We start from the raw sequence: 24,006 nt of genomic DNA, 5'->3' as shown, positions 1-24,006 counted from the left end.
AAGGAATATTCATTGCTTTCAACTAGCAATTACAACTTACATTAATCTACCCAGGTACCGAAAATGGAACTTAAATGATCTTACAGCAACAACTGACATGGTTACTACTTCCTATTTCTCTGGATAGGTTTGGAATTTATCCGGAATTATTTGATGAAATTTTTACAAGAGTTAGCTAAAGTGATAAGATTAATAGTCGCGAGCTTGAGCACTGGAAAGTTCGGGTGATTAATTGAGGCTGGTACTAAACTAAATTGTTGTTTCGAGACAATCTAACAATGGCGAACGACACGTCAATAGAACGGGTATGAACCTAAACCGAAATCTATTTGTGGCTTATCGTGACTAAGTGAACTCCTACTAATCAGAACTGATCACTAGTAATGAAACTGAAAGACTGGGATGTTTTGGCCGAGATACTTAAGTATGACACTTAACGAAACTGACTAGCAGGTTAGCAAGATGATTGATAACTTAAACTGAATTCTCTCATGACCCCTAATGAGCAATTGAACTTCTACGGGTCTGAATTGATCATCAATAATGTGACTGGAAGGCTGAATACATTGTTCATAACTTTCTAAGGCTTACTGATTACGGATTAAGCATCCCTCAATTCAATGAATTTGGATGAGTAAGGGTCCACATGAATCGATTAGTAATTGAGAATCCGGTTTCTACTAATCCCAACTCAAACTTCATAATTTCTTTCTACCGGCAGTCCTCTTGAATTAGCAAAACTTGGTTCTACATGCTTCTTATAACTAGGTTCACGAGAGTGTCTCGTCACTCCTAGATTTTGGAAAGGTTCATATTACACCTAAATGTCGGTTGGATACCATTTGCATACTACACTATTCATTTAAACTGTGCTCAGTTCTCACAATTACATCATCTGTCTCATTGCACAATTCAGACTTACTACGATCATCCGGGTATTTTTACCTCTATGCTTAGTCTCGGTTCCAATCCGATTAAAGCTAACTTTGATACTGGGTTTTCCATTCCCAAAATCCTTTACCTCCTTTGGCATGTTACGGTCAGCTGCGCGCGTCCGACTCGTGCAGCTCCCGACATCCAACTTCCTACTAGTACTAAGCCACGTATTATCCTTGAATTCTTCACACTACTTGTTGGTGTCACATTAGTTACTTCTGTGTCTTTGAATGTTGTAGCTCCATCGTTAGATTCCAAAGATCTTCGCTCATACTTCCTTCCGAGTTCGCGCTTCTACCACGTTCTTACCACTGAACTCCTGGTTCTCAACCGTAGTACCCTGCCTACCATACGTGACACTGAGTTGATCAGGCTCAATACACGATGATTTCAGAGTAAACAGTCCAGACTCCAAACCGTACTCCTTAAGATTGAATTTTAATGATCCGCGGCAAGGTCCGATACTGAATCGACCTGCTCTGATACCAATTATAACACCCCATATTGATTTATCTAGAATATCAATAGGAGCATACATAACTGAATCGGGAAACATTAATATTACAGAATAACTTTTGTCCGACATAGTACAATTACAAGATAATTTGCCAGACAATACATAATCTTGACAAAATCCTGAATAAACTGTCATAATGTACAACCTATAATATATTATACATCAGAGCGAAATAGAATGCATAACAATCAGGATCAAGCCTTGAATCATCTTCTATAATAATTTAACAGGTGAATGCTACGAAGTTTCCATAAACAGCGTCTTTACTTCAATCCTCTTGAAAATCCATTTATCATGCTCAACCTGTTACCTATAATCAATAAATCGTGGGTTGAGACTACTAAGCCTCAGTGAGCTCCTGCTACCCCAACTACAGTGGTGACTACACCGGGGGCTCGTACATAAATCAGTTGATCACTAAAATAACTCATATTCATAATTGAATAGCTTAAACATAAATAAAGGTGTATCACATAATTTATTATCTTTATTAATTTTATAACTCACGGACACTTCGAGGTGAGCGGGTCTCGAAGGCCTGACTGTAGTTTCTGATATTAAATGTAGATCAGAGAACCACCTCAGCTCACAACTTAAATAACTTGATTCCCACTAAAAGTGAAGAATCCCTCGTAGCAAAAGCTAGACTCTTAGCCAAAGGCTAGATAAAACTGTGGTTCGGGATCAACCACCATAATCTGATCAACTGTCTTAAGAATCTAAATTGCATTAACCTGCCCATCAACCCTTCCCGGGAATATTTCTAACTATTATGATCATCCTGATTAAATTCCTAAGTATACTGATTTTAAACATGTAGAAAGTCTGTAATCGTGGAATTTAGACACTTGTTGTTTTTATAAAATACTATTCGTGACGGAGGGTTTTTAGTTAAATTAAATTAGTTGACATATCCTCCATCCTTAACTCAAAAGCATAATAGTCTCAGGTTGCATCGGTTCATAAGAGTTGTGCACCGGTTCATGTACTCAGTTTGTTACAAAAATAGTTATTGTTACAAAAATAGTTATTCTGGGTTCCATGCTCCCGTGCATACTGTCTATGCACCGATTCAAACTCTGTCCAGGCCATGTTTGAGTCACTCATACCGGGTATGCACCGATTCACACGTTTTCCATGTTTTTATAAAACACATACTGAAGCCTATGCACCGGTTCAAGCATAGCTTGCACCGATTCATAGACTCAGAACACACATTTTCTAAGCTCTGGAAAACATATGCATCGATTCATAGCTGTATGAACCGACTCAAACACGCAACCTGTAACATCCAGCAGCACTTACCATTCCAAAACAGTATACATATCAATCATTTTATGCTAAATTCCACGAATTAACAACATTCCAAACATGTAGGGCATATTCAATTCATTAATTAAGTCATTTCATGAGTTCTCCCTAATTAGTCCCTAAAACTTAAGTTAACATGCATAGTTGGATTTTGGGGGAAAACTAATAAGGCTACTCTATTAAGTGAGAGTTTTCCTAAAGGAACCCACCTGAACATGACGTTTGAATCGTGCTAACAACATATTCGGAGCTAGTTGAAAAACAGAATTTGCAGCCACAACACTCTAAACCCGTAGCCCAAAGTTCTGCATCAGACCTCGAACTTCAAATGCTTCTTCCGAATTCATTACTGCTTAGAAATCCATGAAACTGGCGTCGAATCGACCGGAATTTCGTTAGCTTACCACAGAATCAAGCGGCATTTCAAACGGAGTTACGAGGAGTGAGAAATTACCTTTTTAGTGGAGGTCTGTCCAGAATACGGGTTTAACCCAAATCCTTCCAATTTCTTTCTTTTCCATTCTCTTCAATTTCTTCCAAGCTTCAATCTTTAGTCTCCACTGTTACAAGTCCACATCTTTGCTGAAATTCCAAACTAACAGTGAAACATGACTTCTTTCAACCTTCACTTTCAAGGGAAATCGGATAATAACTATCTCATTCTCTAACCATCAAAATCGGTCAAATCAACACAGAAGAGGGGAAAGTTTAGGAATGCTTACATTACATTGGTTTCCAACATCTACAAGCTACCCATAAGAAATTCGTGCAAATGGTGGAAGGTATGAGTTTGTGAGGAAGAAAGGGGTTTGTGGCTAAGAGTGGGAAGGAGAGGAAGATAGGGTTGGTTTTTGCTTCTATTGAGTTTAATTGATGATGGGTTAAGAAGAATTCATACATGCATTAAGAAATTTGATGGATTAATGGAGTATGAAGTTTGTGGTTATGGTGAGAAAGGGAGGTTGGGCGTGAGAGTGTTTTGAGAAAGAGAGTTGTTCTTCTCATCTTGGAACTTATATGGCTATTACTACAAAATTACTATTTTGTCCTTCACAAGTTATTCCAATTTACACTTATGTAATTTCCACATCCTTCACTTGTCCAATTTTTTTCTTGTAATTAAATTCTCAACTGTCTCTAATTAATATTACTACTATTAATTAAGTGGGTTGTTACAATCTACCCCCCTTAAATGAATTTCGTCCTCGAAATTCGAAACTTCTTCATTCATCACCAGGATAACCATGGTAAATCGTTTATGTTCTTTCCTAAATCCCTTGACATATCTTCTTTACCGATCATGGCTTGCCGTTCATTGGTTACTAATCATCACTTTTTACTGCGTTAGCAGTTTCTTATGTTACCATCGGAAATCCCAATCGTCCATTTCATGACATCGAACTCACACCTCAGTCCATATTACAACTCTTATATGTGAGTTCATCATCTGTTAGTCTCTTATGTCATCCTCCCTCAGTTCAAACGCACATGGTATAACAGTCCCTTTTTCTGTAGTCTTCGAATTACATCAAAGCATACTTATTCTTACTAGTTCACCGTGTTAAACTTCTAAGTTGAACCGTGTTTCTCAAACGCAGTCTCTGCTCTCAAGAGTACTTCGTTACTATTAATCCAAGATTTAAGTGGGAGTGTATGCACTAATTGTCACACGTTCGTCAATCATCTTGTGGTCAATCACATTCAGTCTCTTGGAATGAAACTTTCCTCTCAAAGAGTTGTTGGCCTAAAGGCCAATCTGCTGACTACATTCTCAACCAAAACTTGTTGCGCACTCTGATTTTTGACTACTTACCGTCATCCTCTTTGATTGCGTCAGTACTGCCTTGATCTACAAGTTCCCGGAAACGGTCCCATAGCGTCTTTTCTTATCGTTATATCTGATTGTGATTACCGTGTCATTCCAACAACGACGCTTACCTCATCCATTGGTGTTACCAGTAAGTGGATTTTGCTTAACTTCTCACTCCACCGATCTCTGCTACGGTTAATATCCTTTTATTGCTTCCGGCAATAACTTTGTTACTCAACTAACTTTGTAGGTCGGTATCTGGCCTGGTCGGTTACACTCCGAAACACGGGACACTGACTGATGTTATGAAATTATCTTAAGGGTATAAGCTTGGGTATAAATACCGACTAATCCAAAATCTCCTCATCATAAAGCTTACGATTCTGCTCCTTTTATCGGTAATTCTTGAAACAACTCCTTCTGTTACTAGCTCCTAACTTCATTAAGGTAAGATTTGGATTGTTAACAGAATTGTCTAATGCAGCCTTGCAATGGAGAGTTAGCTAAAACAATCTAGTCACTAAGGAAATGTCACAACACAAGAATCTTTGAGTCCCGGTGGTTATGCTAACGTTGAATGAGTTGTTTAACTTTGGGTTGCTTATTGGTGTTACTTAATTGGACATAAGGATAGTTAATAGTTTTCAAAGGAATATTCATTGCTTTCAACTAGCAATTACAACTTACATTAATCTACCCAGGTACCGAAAATGGAACTTAAATGATCTTACAGCAACAACTGACATGGTTACTACTTCCTATTTCTCTGGATAGGTTTGGAATTTATCCGGAATTATTTGATGAAATTTTTACAAGAGTTAGCTAAAGTGATAAGATTAATAGTCGCGAGCTTGAGCACTGGAAAGTTCGGGTGATTAATTGAGGCTGGTACTAAACTAAATTGTTGTTTCGAGACAATCTAACAATGGCGAACGACACGTCAATAGAACGGGTATGAACCTAAACCGAAATCTATTTGTGGCTTATCGTGACTAAGTGAACTCCTACTAATCAGAACTGATCACTAGTAATGAAACTGAAAGACTGGGATGTTTTGGCCGAGATACTTAAGTATGACACTTAACGAAACTGACTAGCAGGTTAGCAAGATGATTGATAACTTAAACTGAATTCTCTCATGACCCCTAATGAGCAATTGAACTTCTACGGGTCTGAATTGATCATCAATAATGTGACTGGAAGGCTGAATACATTGTTCATAACTTTCTAAGGCTTACTGATTACGGATTAAGCATCCCTCAATTCAATGAATTTGGATGAGTAAGGGTCCACATGAATCGATTAGTAATTGAGAATCCGGTTTCTACTAATCCCAACTCAAACTTCATAATTTCTTTCTACCGGCAGTCCTCTTGAATTAGCAAAACTTGGTTCTACATGCTTCTTATAACTAGGTTCACGAGAGTGTCTCGTCACTCCTAGATTTTGGAAAGGTTCATATTACACCTAAATGTCGGTTGGATACCATTTGCATACTACACTATTCATTTAAACTGTGCTCAGTTCTCACAATTACATCATCTGTCTCATTGCACAATTCAGACTTACTACGATCATCCGGGTATTTTTACCTCTATGCTTAGTCTCGGTTCCAATCCGATTAAAGCTAACTTTGATACTGGGTTTTCCATTCCCAAAATCCTTTACCTCCTTTGGCATGTTACGGTCAGCTGCGCGCGTCCGACTCGTGCAGCTCCCGACATCCAACTTCCTACTAGTACTAAGCCACGTATTATCCTTGAATTCTTCACACTACTTGTTGGTGTCACATTAGTTACTTCTGTGTCTTTGAATGTTGTAGCTCCATCGTTAGATTCCAAAGATCTTCGCTCATACTTCCTTCCGAGTTCGCGCTTCTACCACGTTCTTACCACTGAACTCCTGGTTCTCAACCGTAGTACCCTGCCTACCATACGTGACACTGAGTTGATCAGGCTCAATACACGATGATTTCAGAGTAAACAGTCCAGACTCCAAACCGTACTCCTTAAGATTGAATTTTAATGATCCGCGGCAAGGTCCGATACTGAATCGACCTGCTCTGATACCAATTATAACACCCCATATTGATTTATCTAGAATATCAATAGGAGCATACATAACTGAATCGGGAAACATTAATATTACAGAATAACTTTTGTCCGACATAGTACAATTACAAGATAATTTGCCAGACAATACATAATCTTGACAAAATCCTGAATAAACTGTCATAATGTACAACCTATAATATATTATACATCAGAGCGAAATAGAATGCATAACAATCAGGATCAAGCCTTGAATCATCTTCTATAATAATTTAACAGGTGAATGCTACGAAGTTTCCATAAACAGCGTCTTTACTTCAATCCTCTTGAAAATCCATTTATCATGCTCAACCTGTTACCTATAATCAATAAATCGTGGGTTGAGACTACTAAGCCTCAGTGAGCTCCTGCTACCCCAACTACAGTGGTGACTACACCGGGGGCTCGTACATAAATCAGTTGATCACTAAAATAACTCATATTCATAATTGAATAGCTTAAACATAAATAAAGGTGTATCACATAATTTATTATCTTTATTAATTTTATAACTCACGGACACTTCGAGGTGAGCGGGTCTCGAAGGCCTGACTGTAGTTTCTGATATTAAATGTAGATCAGAGAACCACCTCAGCTCACAACTTAAATAACTTGATTCCCACTAAAAGTGAAGAATCCCTCGTAGCAAAAGCTAGACTCTTAGCCAAAGGCTAGATAAAACTGTGGTTCGGGATCAACCACCATAATCTGATCAACTGTCTTAAGAATCTAAATTGCATTAACCTGCCCATCAACCCTTCCCGGGAATATTTCTAACTATTATGATCATCCTGATTAAATTCCTAAGTATACTGATTTTAAACATGTAGAAAGTCTGTAATCGTGGAATTTAGACACTTGTTGTTTTTATAAAATACTATTCGTGACGGAGGGTTTTTAGTTAAATTAAATTAGTTGACATATCCTCCATCCTTAACTCAAAAGCATAATAGTCTCAGGTTGCATCGGTTCATAAGAGTTGTGCACCGGTTCATGTACTCAGTTTGTTACAAAAATAGTTATTGTTACAAAAATAGTTATTCTGGGTTCCATGCTCCCGTGCATACTGTCTATGCACCGATTCAAACTCTGTCCAGGCCATGTTTGAGTCACTCATACCGGGTATGCACCGATTCACACGTTTTCCATGTTTTTATAAAACACATACTGAAGCCTATGCACCGGTTCAAGCATAGCTTGCACCGATTCATAGACTCAGAACACACATTTTCTAAGCTCTGGAAAACATATGCATCGATTCATAGCTGTATGAACCGACTCAAACACGCAACCTGTAACATCCAGCAGCACTTACCATTCCAAAACAGTATACATATCAATCATTTTATGCTAAATTCCACGAATTAACAACATTCCAAACATGTAGGGCATATTCAATTCATTAATTAAGTCATTTCATGAGTTCTCCCTAATTAGTCCCTAAAACTTAAGTTAACATGCATAGTTGGATTTTGGGGGAAAACTAATAAGGCTACTCTATTAAGTGAGAGTTTTCCTAAAGGAACCCACCTGAACATGACGTTTGAATCGTGCTAACAACATATTCGGAGCTAGTTGAAAAACAGAATTTGCAGCCACAACACTCTAAACCCGTAGCCCAAAGTTCTGCATCAGACCTCGAACTTCAAATGCTTCTTCCGAATTCATTACTGCTTAGAAATCCATGAAACTGGCGTCGAATCGACCGGAATTTCGTTAGCTTACCACAGAATCAAGCGGCATTTCAAACGGAGTTACGAGGAGTGAGAAATTACCTTTTTAGTGGAGGTCTGTCCAGAATACGGGTTTAACCCAAATCCTTCCAATTTCTTTCTTTTCCATTCTCTTCAATTTCTTCCAAGCTTCAATCTTTAGTCTCCACTGTTACAAGTCCACATCTTTGCTGAAATTCCAAACTAACAGTGAAACATGACTTCTTTCAACCTTCACTTTCAAGGGAAATCGGATAATAACTATCTCATTCTCTAACCATCAAAATCGGTCAAATCAACACAGAAGAGGGGAAAGTTTAGGAATGCTTACATTACATTGGTTTCCAACATCTACAAGCTACCCATAAGAAATTCGTGCAAATGGTGGAAGGTATGAGTTTGTGAGGAAGAAAGGGGTTTGTGGCTAAGAGTGGGAAGGAGAGGAAGATAGGGTTGGTTTTTGCTTCTATTGAGTTTAATTGATGATGGGTTAAGAAGAATTCATACATGCATTAAGAAATTTGATGGATTAATGGAGTATGAAGTTTGTGGTTATGGTGAGAAAGGGAGGTTGGGCGTGAGAGTGTTTTGAGAAAGAGAGTTGTTCTTCTCATCTTGGAACTTATATGGCTATTACTACAAAATTACTATTTTGTCCTTCACAAGTTATTCCAATTTACACTTATGTAATTTCCACATCCTTCACTTGTCCAATTTTTTTCTTGTAATTAAATTCTCAACTGTCTCTAATTAATATTACTACTATTAATTAAGTGGGTTGTTACAACTTTTTTATAGGTATTAAAAACACAATTTAGTAATTTTACGGGTTCAACAATATATTTAACATTTTTTGTTCTACTATAAAAATAAAATCTTACATGGAGTTTTATATGAGTTATATTCATCATCAACTACAACAAATTGGGAGAATCCGAGTTTCATTTTTGGTGAGAATGATCTTTGACCAAACTTAACTTATTTCGCCGCCGAATTCTAAATTACTAAAGCCACTTTTACCTGAAATCAGAGAGTTAATATTAAAAAATAATAACATTCATATCCACAAAAGAATAAGAAACAACATGGGGAAAATTTCTCAACGCACCCACCCACTTTCTCCCGCACTCCCTAGCGCACCTAAAAAAATTCGGAAAATACGTTCCGAACTGTTTTTTAGTGTAAAATTTACACTATAAAAAATTCGGGAAACGTTTTCCGAATTTTTTGGGGAGTGCGGGAGAAAGTGGTGGGTGCGTTGAGAAATCTTTCAACATGGGTTCTTTTTCCAAGCCCAATAATGCAAAAAAAAACCCAATTATCACTCCCACACCATAGTTTCTCTTTCCACCCCCAATTTCTCTTCTCACTTCGGTAAACACACAGAACAGAAACTTTCCTTTCAGTTTCAGGATTTCAGCGCATCTTCATTTTTTTTCCCATTCATATATGTTTCATCGCTTTCATTGATTTTTCTAGCTCGCTACAACTGAAACCTAATGGCTCCGAAGCCGAAACCGACGCCGTCGCAGCCTCCAGCTCCACCTCCACTCGAAGATCTCTTCACCACACTCAACAAGCACATTCAATCTTCCTCATTCACCAATGCCGTTAAACTCACAGATCAGAGTCCGTCAATTTTCAAACTCCTTTAATTTCAATTAATCAATTATATTTTATCGTGTTAACAATTTCTGTTATCTAATCGCAGTTCTCGCGATTGCACCTGGCGATGAAGACGCTCTCCGATGCAAGATCGTCGCACTGATCAAAGATGATCGATTCGATGATGCTATCTCCGCTATTCAATCTTCTCGGACTCCTCCTGAGGATTTTCATTTCCTTAAGGTATGTTAATTGAATCCGTGAGGATAGGGTTATTGTTATGAGATTGTAGATTTTATTATTTCGCGAAATTAGGTTTATTTGGCGAAATTAGGAACTCTGGATAGGGTTATTTGACGAAATTCAGCACTATGTTGAACTCAGGATAGGGTTATAGCTATGAGATTGTAGATTTTATTATTAGGGATTGAATTATGAAGTTAAAGCATGAGGAGAAATGTAAAAGCTCCGTTTGGTAACAGTTTTTTAAAAAGAGCTTATAGCTTATTTTACTAGCTTATAGCTTATTTTTCAAAAGCTATTTCAATTAGCTTATGAGCTTATAGCTTATCATTTTTTCTTCTTATTTTACCCCTATCATCTTACTTGAAAATAATTTAAATATTAATTAAACATATCTTTTTTATGTCATTTCATACTTATAAGTTAGTTCAAACGCTAATTTTACCAAACACTACAAAAGTACAAATTCAATCAGCTAGCGTATTCGTTATAAACTAAAAACTAGCTTATAAGCTATCCGCTATCCGCTATCCGCTATTTTTTACCAAACAGAGCCTTAGTGTATTTTTCTACTAGTAGGTGTTTGGTCCATGTCCATAGCCAATTTTGTACGAGTTTAATTTCAATACACTGTTGGTGTAAAACATCTTGCAATGTCAACAAATGACGGGTCAATCATATGTGTGACTTTAGAAGTAGTTATGATTAAAGTCAATTTTTGTTAATGATTACGATTGATTGACAGTGCAAAAGATCTTTACGCTGACATTATGTATGAATTAAATGGAAATGGATAAGGTGCAGTCACGTGCAGTCAGCACCTTAGCAGTTGAGATCTTAAGACAGTATTTTATTTTTTGTTTAATATAAAAATTTTAGTTTGAAATATGGACCGTCTAATCTTGATCAGACGGCTATGAGTATGAACTCGCGACTGCATGGCTGCACTCAAACCCAATCTGAATTAAATCTTGTGTATATACATATATGCACTGAAACATTGCACACATTTAAATGCTTACCATTGATTTTTTTTTATTGTGTTGTGTCTAAATAGGCATACTGCTTATACAAACAAAACAAGTTGGATGAAGCTTTGGAGTCTTTGCAAAAACATGAGAGAAATGATGAAACTGCGCTTTTGGAATCTCAAATTTTGTATCGTCTTGGAAAAATGGATGCATGCTTAGATATCTACCAGAAGCTTCAAAAGTCCAAGATTGATATGTTGGAAATAAATTCTGTTGCTGCCTTAGTTATGGCAGGGAGATCATCTGAAGTTCAAGGATGGCTGGATTCATTTCGGGTTAAAGCAACAAGCAGCTTTGAATTGGCATACAATACTGCTTGTTCTTTAATTCAAAGGGATAAGTACACAGATGCTGAACAACTCTTGCTGTCTGGCCGAAGGTGATGTGATATTTTGATTGCGTGAATCGTGAAATTGATGAAATTTACTTCAAATGTTTTCATGCGTAACATATAACATTATAGTCTAACAATATTCGATTTTATTATTTGTGATGTCAGTATACCATATATCTATCTTAGCAGTGGCTAGATGTGATATCTATCTACCACACTTCATGGTTATGTGTTTGTTATTTTTAGAGCTTTGTTTATAATTTATTTTCTACTTTTGAGTCATGATGAAAAATCATTTTTATACTTACCCATTAGTAATTGGTGTTTCATATGTTGGCAAGTCAAGGGTGATTGGTCTGAGTAAGTGTTTCTTATTGTAAAACATGGACAAAGTTAATTGCTATAATCAAATTATGCTTATCAGTTAGTTGTCTTGACTTCAATGATGTAACCTATTAACGCATAAACTTATTACCAGGGAAGTTAAGTTATCCATGAATGGCATATACTTTTTTTTTTTTTTGAATCAATGAATGGCATATACTTATTAAGTTATTATTCATATTTTTATTTATCAGAATTGGTCAAGAGAGCCTGATGGAAGATAACTGGCCTGATGAAGATATAGAAAATGAATTGTCTCCTATTGCTGTACAATTGGGCTATGTCCAACAGGTAGAAGTTCTGACTTCTCAAAAAAAAAAAATTATCTTTCAAGCAAAATTTTTTTTAGAGTCGGGAATTTTAATCAATCATTGATTGACAGCTACTTGGGCGTAAACAAGATGCTATTGAAGCTTACGTGGACATGATTAAACGAGATATGGCCGATGAATCATCCATTGCAGTGGCAATCAATAATCTTGTTTCACTGAAAGGTCCAAAAGATGTTTCTGATAGCCTGAAGAAACTTGATCGGCTAAAAGAGAAAGAGATACAAAGCTTTCGCCTAGCTCATGGATTGGACTTGAAACTTTCAGCAAAAGAAAAGGAAGCAATATATGCAAATAGGGTTCTTTTGCTTATTCATGCTAACAAGATTGACCAGGTGTTTTATCCGTGTCTTCTTGTCCTTAAATTATCAATTATATATCACTATTATTTGTTTTTAAATCTTGGCTGCAGAACATGCTGTTAATATGATGTTGTTGCCTCGCAATTTGTAGGCTCGAGAACTTGTTTCTGCATTGCCTGACATGTTTCCTGAAAGTATTGTTCCAGTATTGCTGCAAGCTGCCCTCTTGGTTAGAGAGAACAAAGCTGGTAGGGCTGAGGAAATACTGGCACAGTTTGCTGGAAAGTTCCCTGAGAAGTCCCAGCTTCTTTATTTAGCCAGGGCTCAGGTTGCGGCGGCGGCTGGCCACCCACATATTGCAGCTGATTCTCTCACTAAGATACCGGATATTCAACACATGCCAGCTACTGTTGCCACCCTTGTGTCTTTAAAAGAGCGAGCCAACGACGTTGAAGGTGCAGCTGTTGTGCTTGATTCAGCAACCAAATGGTGGTCTAATGCTATGACCGAGGACAATAAGCTTAATATTATAACGCAAGAAGCTGCCTCATTCAAGCTAAGGCATGGAAGGGAAGAGGATGCTGCTAAACTTTTTGAGGAGCTGGTTAAAAGTCAGGGAAGCATAGAAGCACTAGTTGGGCTGATAACAACAGTTGCGCGTCTTGATGTTGTTAAGGCAGAGCTATACGAAAAGCAACTAAAGACCTTACCTGGATTGAAGGGAATTGATGTAGACAGCTTGGAGCGTACTTCTGGAGTTAAACGAGTTGAGGGTCCTCCACATGCAGGTGTTGCTGAAACGAACGAGGAAGGAAAGAATAAGACAAAAACTAAGAAAAAGAGAAAGAGAAAGCCAAGGTATCCTAAAGGGTTTAACCCAGCAAACCCAGGTCCTCCACCAGATCCTGAAAGGTGGCTTCCCAAGCGAGAGAGGTCAACTTTTAGGCCAAAGAGGAAGGACAAAAGAGCTGCTCAGGTGAGAGGCTCACAGGGTGCTGTAGTTAGAGACAAGCACGACGCTAGTGCTTCGTCTAATCAATCAAATCCAAAGTCAAACCAGGCAACTACCTCCAAAGGTGCTGCCCAGAGTGCAGTTTCTGAGCAAGCCAAGCCTTCATCCAAGTCAAGAAAGAAGTCTAGGAAGTAGGAAGTATCTAGGATTTGTGATTTCTGATAAACATTTTGTATTATTGACATTTTGTTATTGCGGCTTTCAATGACTAAACTGATAGTTCATATACACTACGCGAGTTCAATCTCAAAACCGTAAATTTTGGTTCAAGCAAATTAGTATATTTGTCTATTGGATGCAACTGTCAATGTGCGAGTTTGATGCATGAAGTGTGTTCATATTAATATTGTTTGATCCTCAGTCTAGCAACTCACTTCGACACTTCCCCTCACTAAGCAGTAAGCACTTCAATTAATATTTACATAATTCTTTTGTTCAAAATGTTGGATTATTGGATATAGTTGTGGACGCGTGAAATCAGTAACTAGATAAAGTTATGTCTAAAGTGTACTACGAAAAACAGGTTTGGTTCCCCCTGCTATGTACTGCTAAGAATGAAATTGTAAGTATAGATTGAAGCATTACTTCTTCTGCATTGGAAGATTTGTAGAGATTAGTATGATTCCATCACTTCAACCATGATTTTCAGTATAGATTGTCTAAGAATTCTTTTTTGGGTGTGTCTTGCCATTATGTGAGTAGACAATGTGGTAGATTTTCTCATTTATTTCATGATGGTGTTTTCTGTCATTTGATAGCTAAATGTGATTCACATGCTATTATTCCTTCTTTTTCTGTCTGTACTTCTCAAAACCAGCTCTGATATCAATATGATATCAATAAACAGTTGTACCTGAATTTGTTGTTTATGGGAGGCTATACTTATTGTCAAGAGAAGGTCTCAAAGGATGTTTTTTCACATCAATGTAACCATCATTTGTTCTCCACTCACCATGTTGTTGTTGTTGTTGTTGTTGTTGTTGTTTAAGTATGCACCCATCTTCTCTGTTGATTTTAATGTGACACATGCTTTAAGTATCACATATGAGCTCATTGTGTTTTTATGGCATGCAGCTAGCTTCTAAAATCCATAGATTAAATTAGGCTTGTTCGCGGTTCGGTTTTGAGCATAAAAGTCATCCTAACCGCGAGATAAAAATGCATGCAGTTCGGTTTGGTTCAGTTGTTTTTAAAAAGTCATCCAAACCAAACCAATGCGGTTAGGGTTGGTTTGGTTTGTGCGGTTTATCCCGATATAAAAAATATGACAATATTTCCAACTTATTACAAAATAAACATAGGAAATTTCAATTTATTTTATTGTTTATATGATACAATATGCATATACAGAAATTGTATATACATAATATCTTATTTTTAATAACAATGGTATAGTTCTCAATCGCGTGAAATAATATGTTTTGACAATCTATTGTTTTATGGATTCAGTTTGGGTTGATTGCTAATAGTTGATAGAACTAAGTTAAGTATTGCGGTTTGGTTTGGTTTGGTTCGATTTTCTGAAATGAAATCCGCAAACCAAACCAAACTGTGCGGTTTGGAAGAAAAATGGTCCGTGCGGTTAAAACTAAATGCGATTTTTTGCGGTTTCGGTTTGGATTGGTTATGTTTGTGGTTTTACTTTTGGATTGGTTCTGATACGATCACGCCTAGATTAAATTAATCAAATGTTTAAGATACATTTAATATTTTGCTTATAAAATTAAAAATGTAGGGAAAATAGGGATTTTTTTTCTAGGATTAAGGGTTAGCTTATAAGGTATGTGTTGACAAAAGTTTGTACTTAGATCTTATCCTTGAACTCCAACTTTTTAGTTACTAATTATCAAATTATCTCATTCTAGATATAGCTTTCTTAAAGATATTGAAATTTATAATTTCAATGGTTGCAAGTTGTGCAACGTAAGAACTAAAAATAATGTTAGATTGTTTTTAGTTGCCATAATTTGTTTGTGAAGCTTTTTCCATCCCACTTCATTAACCTGAAAATAACAAAAAGAAATTGAGCATTTTTTTTCTTTTAGGTAACACCATATAGGTGGAGAGCAACTTAAATATTATTGGTGTCATGTGATCCTACATGCATATCAAACTAAGTGAGTGCTGATCTTTATAAGAGAGTTACTATTTTTCGGTTTTGGAATTATTATATTTTTTAACACGATTTTGAAATTTTTGAATGTAACATATTTTGAAATTTGCCAAATTGGTGGATAAGATGTCACGTGTGAACCGTCGATGTGGACAATCTGTTTAAGTTCTTAAAATAATTTAATTAGTTCATTATAGTTTGTATAGATAGATGATAAATTAGAGCTTTAGTGAACATCAAACACAATAATAATAAAATAAATACATGATATATGGTTATTTTGTGTGCATCAAATATAAGGTATAGTAAGAGTTTATGTTATATTTTCTAGATCTTGTTGAGACATTTTATCATATTCATCCTTATCTTATGACCCACCAAATGAACCTCAAATGTATACGTTATCCTTCAACATACTATAAGTTGGAACTGTGATTCACAATTAACCAACAACTATAGTATTTCTTTTAAGGTACAATTGTAGTGTTAAAATGTATATATGTGTCATTGTAATATAATATCCATGCCCATTTTAAAAAATCCATGTAAATATAATTCAAATATAATTCGGTAGAGATATTTTGTATGATATGTATATTGTAGGGCTGGGTTTAAATATGAAATTTTTTATTTATTCATTTTAAAGGTGAATTTTTAGTCATTAAACAACTTGATAAAAAACACGCATCTATGTATTTACGCACACATACTAGCTTGTAGATAGACACTAACATATTTTGCTTAATAAAAATAAGCTTAATTGTATTTTCAGGGTCAGTCCTGAGTTTTTGGAGGTCATATGCAAATATAAAAATTGGCCCTTTAATAAATAAAAATGCAATCTTTTCTAAAAAATATTATCTTGATTTAAATTACAAATAACATAAAAAAAAATAATCATCAATGCAATTAACGTAAAAAGAGTCATAGTTTAATCAATAATAATAAAATATTTTCAAACTATTTAAAACGAGTCATTTTTGGAATATTTTTTGAAGAAAATTCGACAATTAAGTAATGTATTAAATTTTACACTCCCTAATTTATTAAAACTACAACTCCATAAAAGAGATTATGAGCCTAACAATTGGGTTTTTGCAGTTTATTGTATAATATATTAATTTTTAGACCCTTAATTTACTAAAACTACTACACTTAAAAAAAATTGAGGCTTTCATTTTTAAGAGGCCCGATGCCACTGCACATGTTGCACATGTGTCTGGACCGGGCCTGTGTATTTTTGACCTCTTATTTTAAGAACCGATTTTCTAATTTCTCAATTTCACTTTATTTTGAATTTTGATTCCTTATCTTATTGTTTCGGTTTATAGACCACTTGTAACATGCAATAGCAACACATGTCTTGCATAATACACAAGCCTTTTTAACTCATTGGTTTTGCTTTTTAAATAAATAAAAAAATTAATCAAGACTAAATATCTTTGCAATTGAATTAAAAATTATTAAACCATAAGGCTATTAAGTTACTTGTTACATGATTTGATCTATTCACTTATGACATGAGAGTGTTTATTCACTTAAGCAATACATAGTGCATACATGCATGTTAGCAAAACCTATTTTACATGATTTGATATATTCACTTATGACATGAGAGTGTTTATATATTACATCATGTTAAATATTTATCTCATAAAAAAAAATTAATTCATTTCAAATCAATTTTTGTAGCCACATGTTCAAACACACGTTTAGTATGATTTTATTAAGAAATAGTAGCACTTTCTATAATCATAGATTGTAGGAGGGGAAGAAGGTAGGAGACAAACTCTAATCAACTCCTCCAACACCTCATAGGTCACCCGTACCATTGATTGCACACCAATTCTATAGCCCTTAAGTCTTAACCATGTAACAATGCTAACACCTTATGCTATCATAATTCTCTTTTTTAACATAAAACAATCTATGAGTATAATCTATTATGATTATAGGCCTGTAAAACATCTTTAACAATGACACTAAGCAATAAATCCATAGGAATTCGACCGTAAAACAGCTACTCCAACTGATTAGCTAAGCAATTATTCTCTATTAGGAAATAATGAAGTTCATATAAATATTTCTCAGTAGATACAAATAATTTTCTCAAAAAAGTTGTAATTTATGAAGGGAAAACTTAATAATTTTTTATACCAAAATAATTGGTAATACTTACTAATCAAATTATTTATATTATTATTTTATATTTGCACTATTATTTTTGTGTTCAATCAAAAAAAATATTTATTGTAAAGTATTTTTTATCTCTATTTTATAAAAAATAATTTACTTTTTAAATTCGTTAAATAACTTGATACGTATCAGTTCTTTAATACACTAAACAATAATTTTTTTAGATATATTAGTTGTTAAATAAACTTTTAAAAAAAATCCTAGAAATTACTGTACCACATAATGAATACACCTATGCTATCGGTGTTTGTTCATATACTTTGTGCTTTAAGCTCCTTCAATGTGAACAACAAAAGATTAGTACTGTAGTACTAGTATTTGGTCAAATAGAATAAAATCTATGTACTATTTTACATGACGCAACATATGATCTAAGCTTACAAATATTAACAAAAAGCACACACACAATTTTACACAAAAAAAAAATAAAATTAAAAAACAAAGGCAACAAACAAGTGTATGATTCATGAATTTCATAGATGCGAAAATACCGATTGTATCTCGCTTCTACCACCACGTGTCGACCGTTACTCCTATTTTTATCTACTTAGCATAATTAAATTTTACTATTTTATTTTTACTATATAGTTTTTTGTATTAAAAATTCTCCTATAGTTTCTCTTTTCTTTCTCACATATTTTCCGCGAACTCGATCGGCATCGGAAGAACGAACGGAAGAGAAGAAAAACCCACCACGACATCAATTTTCCTTCCGATTTTTTCTTCTTTCTTCGTAACCACGAATTTTCCTTCTCATTCTCTTTTCTAATTCACTTTCTTTCCTTTTCATTTTCCCATTCCCAAATTCAATTAGGGTTTTCATCTTTCGAATTCCTTTTTCTCTCTCAAATTATATCATTCTCATCATCTTTATATCTTCCTATTCCAAATCTTCGATCGAGTTTACAACAACAAATAGAAAAAAAATCAAAAAAAGATAGTAGAATTAATTTTCTGTTTTTGGTTTTTTTTTTCTTTCTCCTTGTGGAAGAAGAAAAAACGATTCTAATTTTGTTCATCTGATTCCAATTCCATATTCTAGCTGTTTTTAATTTTTAATTTTCGTTTATTATTTGCTTCTTTGATTGCAAGAAACTCTGTGAAGTTTTTGGTGCGTTGTTTTAGTTTGCTATCCGAAATTGAGGGTTTTCTTGTTAGATCTATTCCACTTATTTGATTATGTTTTTTAATTTTCATTGTTAGAATCAAAAAGAGAAAAAAAAAAAAAAAAAAGGAAAATTGTTGTTTTGATTAGAAAATTTGAATTAGCCCTTAAAAGTTAGGGTTTGTTGCTGATTGATTTAGTTTTAGCCTTTAGGGTCTGTGGCTGATTGATTTGGTTAGGGTTTGTGTATATAGATAGGATTGGAAGGGAAAATACATGTCATGGCATTGAATTTCTCTCATCGGCCAATTTTTCCGAGTGGTTTGTCTGAGGATAACTTGGTTTTGCCGATGAGAATGGGGAACGGGTACCGAGTAGAGGGTCTTCCTGAGAAGAGTGGTGGTAGTGGTAGTGGTAGTGGGGATGGATTTGGTAATGGGTGGCGTGATGTTGATAATTGTTCTGTATCTAAGGACATTCTTGATCTTTTGCCTTCGGATCCTTTTGGGATGGATATCAGTACTACCTTCACAGCCATCACCGGATGGTTGGAAGATTTGGATTTGGATTTTGATTATGGTGGGTATCGGCGAGATGAGATTGGAGCCAGTGGCGAGAATTATCCTTTGTTTGCTGGGTTGAATTTCATTTGGAATAATGCTGTAAGGTTCCACAACTTTCCTTCCCAAGGGGGGAGTGTGTGCATTGACGAGAAGATTTCTCAAGGGGTGAGTGGATTCGGTGAGTGTTCTCGTAGAGAAGTTGGAGAACCATCCTGCAGCTATGGTTCTGGATCTTCTTGTGACATGGATGGCGTTTTAGGTTTTAGGTGTGGTTATAAAGATGTAGCTGTTGCTAGCGTGTCAGGTGACACAAACATGGATGATGTGAATTGCTCTGAAGAAGACGAACGCTCTCCTCATCCGGCTATAGCACTTTCTCTTGCATATTTGAGTTTGTCTGATCTTCTTGTTGTTGAGAGAGTATGTAAATATCTGCGTAATGTTGTTCGAGATGATACGCTTCTGTGGAAGACTGTCCATGTTGACCAGCCTTTAAATGAAAGGATCACTGATGACATTCTTTTCGAATTAACCAGAAGGGCTCAAGGTAAACTTCTCTGCCTGAGCCTGGTGGAATGTACTTGGATAACTGATGATGGCCTGAGGCGTATTCTTGAGGCCAATCCCACAATAATCAAGGTGAGCATGCCTTAGCCTATTATATTTTATCGATTTTGGAGTTCAAATTAGAATTTTGATACGTTGCTGTTCATATGAAGCATGTATTTGTGAAATTGTATAGCTTTGTATTTAGTAAGTGGTGAATCGGGGACATTGTTTACTTGAAATACCATTTGCTTGCCATTTTTTTTTATAATTTTGAAGTCAACATATCCTGTTTTGAACATTTTGTCCGTTGTATATCATCACGTTTATTTGTTTCATAAAGTTTTATCTTTCATTACAGAAATTGATTTAAGATCATTCTAGATTTTGCTCTAGGATACTATCATTTATTGGTTGAGGCATACCCTTTACTACAACTGTGTATTTGACTATTTGTGCTGATGTTTGTTTTCCATCATGCATTGGTGTAAAATGCGCTATGTTATTTGGTTGTAATTGTAGTTATTAAATATTTTAATCTCCTATTTAAGGGAAGATGTGGTTGAAAGCAAAATGTATTATAGACCATGTTGAGGCACATCATTAACTCTTCGATCTCTCAACTTTGATATATGCAAGCTGTTAAATGATTCTTTTGCATTTGATAGATCTTGGCACTTTGAAGTAAGTTTGCTAATATTATTGGTAGTTTCATATTCCATGTGATTTATTGTTGGTATGTTTGCTAATTCCTGACTTTCTGTAATGTTATTGTATTAGCTGCTTTGAGCTTTGAATACTTTCGATCGTATTACAAATAACCATGTATATTTTTTTCCTTTTGTAAATCTCTGCAGCTGAGTGTTCCTGGATGTACAAGACTTAGTATTGAAGGTATTGTGGGTATGTTAAAAAATCACAACTCTAAGGAGGGTACACAAGGGGTGAAGCATTTACACATAGGCGGCCTCTATGGTGTTACACAAAAGCATTTTGAAGAAATAAAACTCTTGTTGGAGCATTCTAAGAAATCGGACTTGTTGGGCACCGACAGTCAACTGCAGGAGCATGCTAAGAAATCGGACTTGTTGGGTACTGACGGTCAACCGAAGAAGCATTCTCACAAACCGCACTTCTATTGCCGTTGGAAGTTGTATCGGCCCTTCGATGATGATCGGTCCTTAGATATTGAAGTTTGTCCTCGATGTCAGAATTTAAGGCTTATATATGATTGTCCTGCAGAAAGCTGTCAACGGTTGGTAGGAAACGCCACTCAGGCCTGTAGGGCTTGCACTCTTTGCATACCGCGATGTAGTCAGTGTGGCCGCTGCATCAATGACAGCGAGTATGAAGAAACATTTTGTCTGGAATTGCTTTGCTCTTTTTGTTCTCAGCCTTTGGTCAAATTGTTGGGAAGGACGGATGGAAAGGCCGGGCTTGTCAGCTCAGTTCTCCCTGAGCAAAGTTAGGGCATGTGTTGTGTCATACATTATCATACAGAAGATGTCTTTGTGAGGAATAATGTCCCCCCTTTTGAAGTCATATGAAATGCTGGGTGCAGTTGGACTTGTTTGGCATTTGTTGTATTTGGTGGGGATTTTCCTGTTGTAGAGAAAGTGGAAATTGATTTCGTTTTTCTGTCTCTGCTGCTATTCGAGCAACCTGCAGGAACCAAATCAGTTACTATGATTATGGATTGCCTACTACATATTTACAATGGGTTTTTGATGACGTGACACTACGTGATTATGGGGGCTGCGGTTGGAGCGATATGCTTTGCAATGCAACCTTTCATTGGGTCACTTTCAGATAATATTTGTGATATAGTTCTATTGCTTTTCCAGTTTGAATTATCTGATTTCTAGACTTTTGGTTACTTCAATAACTGCACTGGTAATTCACTGTTTCCAGGTTGGGGTCTATGTACCCTGTTTATTCTTTTTCCCATCTTTGGATAAAGACAAAAAAAATAAAAATAAGTGGATAATATTGTGGATGTCTTAGATTCTATTCGTATGTTTTTTTAGCTTGTATCATGTGGAACTCATTTGACTGAAGTAGCTTTAAATGAATGAATATCTTGGGATGTTTTAGCAAAATAATTTCTTTTTTGTATATTTTATTTCCCCTCTTGTTCGTTGTTATGTTGGCCCTGTGATGTCTCTTACAAAGAAAAGTAGTTATATGATTTGATATTTTGATTTGATTATGAAGGAAAATGCTAATGCTTGAAGGAAATATTTTACTTGTATGAAGTTGATTTTCAACCCTCTCATTTATTATGTTCAAGCTGGCAACTGAGTGGTTTATCTAAGCTTAGCTTGAATACACATATCAAATGCCTTACCTCTTGAGGAAATGATAAGAAATTGTGATTGTAATTTCTGAATTGCAATTATATTAGGTGATGAGCTTGCAAAACATTTGATATGTCACGCATAAGATGTGTGCATAAAAATAGGAATTTTTTAAGAAAGAAAGAAAGAAAGAAAGAAAGAAATGTGTAGTTTGGTGAAGTGTCACAATCACAATGGTCAATGTTACACGAATGTCTTGGCAACCAAGTTAGTGGCCTCATAAGGAAGTTATTCTTCTTTGCTAGGTTAAATTTAGGAACATGTTACTATGCTTTGAGCATGTGAAAACTTGAAGGAAGCTCTTGAAAAGGTAGGTGCTTTCTGTTGCCTGAGGTAATGGAGAAACTAAGGCATAACATAGTTGAAATTGTATGGTCAAAGTCATCCAAAACCCACATATTACGTTTTCTTTGCCTTGGTTTGTTTGATTGTAAGCTTTTTTGATGATGCAATATACTTGAAACCAAGGAAGAGTCATAATACCCAACGACAGGAAGAAAGGGATAAAAAAATCAGTAATTAATAATTATTCAAACAATGCATAAAGAAAAGGAAAATAGTTTATTTCATTGGTATAGTTTTGTTTTGAAAACTACTTCAGCTAGGGTTTATAGCTTATTGTTATAATAGAAAAATAAAATTTATATTGAAATAGGGAGCTATAGTTATGCACTTACAGCCTAAAACAGCTAGTATCAACCATGTTTTTTGTCGTGTTATCCAACTTCATCCCACTTTATTGATATGACATTTCAACTTGATAATTTTTTTTTTGCATGATCGTAGATAACCATTTTACACGGTCAGTGCATTTTCGTTGAACTCTTTTTTTAGTTAAAATACATGAGTTATATTACTTTCTTTTTTTTTTTTTTTGATAGCTATGAGTTATATTACTTTAGTTTATTGGTAATTGTCACTTTGTCTACAAAAAGAAAAATATATTGTAATACTTCTTTATTTGACTAATATTTAATGAGTAAATGTTTTAAAATAAATTATATAAAAGTTAGTATTTATATGAAAAACTTTTTTTTAAAGAGCTTAACGGTGAAATTCACACTCACATTAGGTATGATTTTTCTATGGTGAAAAAAAAATTCAAATGAATTGACTATCTTGACTATATATATGAATGAATATCACATGAATATCTCAGCTGCTTTTTACCATTTTCAATTGCACATAGTGCATATGAAAACCATTTAAATATGCTCAATTTATGTTATCTTTTATTCATTAATCTGTTCAACAACTAATTATATCAATTAATTCAAATTCAGTGAACTAATTTTTGGAATGAACGCTATCAACTAACTTCTCAATTATAATATGTCAAAAAAAAAAACTTCTCAATTATTTGTTAGTTGATCATCTACTTTTGGCAAATATAGCTTTTATAATCCTACTTTAATTTATACATGAGTTCATATGAAAATAAAGAAGATAGGAAGAATAATTAACGTAACTTTCTATTAACAAACTACTAACAAACTTTAGTAAAAAAAAA

At 35.0% G+C, this 24,006-nt stretch overlaps 2 protein-coding genes and 2 long non-coding RNA genes across 10 annotated transcripts; 2 read left to right on the top strand and 2 right to left on the bottom strand.

Moving 5' to 3' along the window:
- Positions 1–1,471: 1,471 nt before the first annotated feature.
- Positions 1,472–3,805, bottom strand: LOC123914302. 4 transcript variants are annotated; one of them, XR_006811796.1, is made up of 4 exons: positions 3,487–3,805; positions 3,219–3,392; positions 2,974–3,133; positions 1,472–1,763 (listed from the first exon to the last, which is right to left on the bottom strand). It is a non-coding gene; the product is annotated as an uncharacterized LOC123914302 (long non-coding RNA). The 4 variants fall into 4 exon arrangements; XR_006811797.1 differs by having other exon boundaries at positions 1,473–1,763; positions 3,219–3,387; XR_006811798.1 differs by having other exon boundaries at positions 1,473–1,763; positions 3,219–3,346; positions 3,487–3,803.
- A 2,887-nt stretch (positions 3,806–6,692) lies between these two features.
- Positions 6,693–9,026, bottom strand: LOC123914301. Of its 4 annotated transcripts, none has more exons than XR_006811792.1 (4): positions 8,708–9,026; positions 8,440–8,613; positions 8,195–8,354; positions 6,693–6,984 (listed from the first exon to the last, which is right to left on the bottom strand). It is a non-coding gene; the product is annotated as an uncharacterized LOC123914301 (long non-coding RNA). The 4 variants fall into 4 exon arrangements; XR_006811793.1 differs by having other exon boundaries at positions 6,694–6,984; positions 8,440–8,608; XR_006811794.1 differs by having other exon boundaries at positions 6,694–6,984; positions 8,440–8,567; positions 8,708–9,024.
- A 684-nt stretch (positions 9,027–9,710) lies between these two features.
- LOC123914300 (signal recognition particle subunit SRP72-like) lies at positions 9,711–13,886 on the top strand. Its single transcript, XM_045965407.1, has 6 exons — positions 9,711–10,005; positions 10,088–10,224; positions 11,282–11,634; positions 12,168–12,264; positions 12,356–12,637; positions 12,756–13,886. The coding sequence occupies exons 1-6, from the start codon at positions 9,876–9,878 to the stop codon at positions 13,749–13,751; spliced, it is 1,995 nt and encodes a 664-aa protein (XP_045821363.1). The 5' UTR covers positions 9,711–9,875; the 3' UTR covers positions 13,752–13,886.
- Positions 13,887–18,323: 4,437 nt separating this feature from the next.
- Positions 18,324–22,241, top strand: LOC123914299 (F-box protein SKIP14). The gene is made up of 2 exons (XM_045965406.1): positions 18,324–20,232; positions 20,997–22,241. The coding sequence occupies exons 1-2, from the start codon at positions 19,312–19,314 to the stop codon at positions 21,606–21,608; spliced, it is 1,533 nt and encodes a 510-aa protein (XP_045821362.1). The 5' UTR covers positions 18,324–19,311; the 3' UTR covers positions 21,609–22,241.
- The last annotated feature ends 1,765 nt before the right edge of the window (positions 22,242–24,006 follow it).

This window comes from Trifolium pratense, linkage group LG3 (assembly GCF_020283565.1).
Source record: "Trifolium pratense cultivar HEN17-A07 linkage group LG3, ARS_RC_1.1, whole genome shotgun sequence".
NCBI classification, from domain to species: domain Eukaryota; kingdom Viridiplantae; phylum Streptophyta; class Magnoliopsida; order Fabales; family Fabaceae; genus Trifolium; species Trifolium pratense.
The sequence above is the reverse complement of the archived record's forward strand: the minus strand, read 5'-3'. Positions and strand labels throughout refer to the sequence as shown.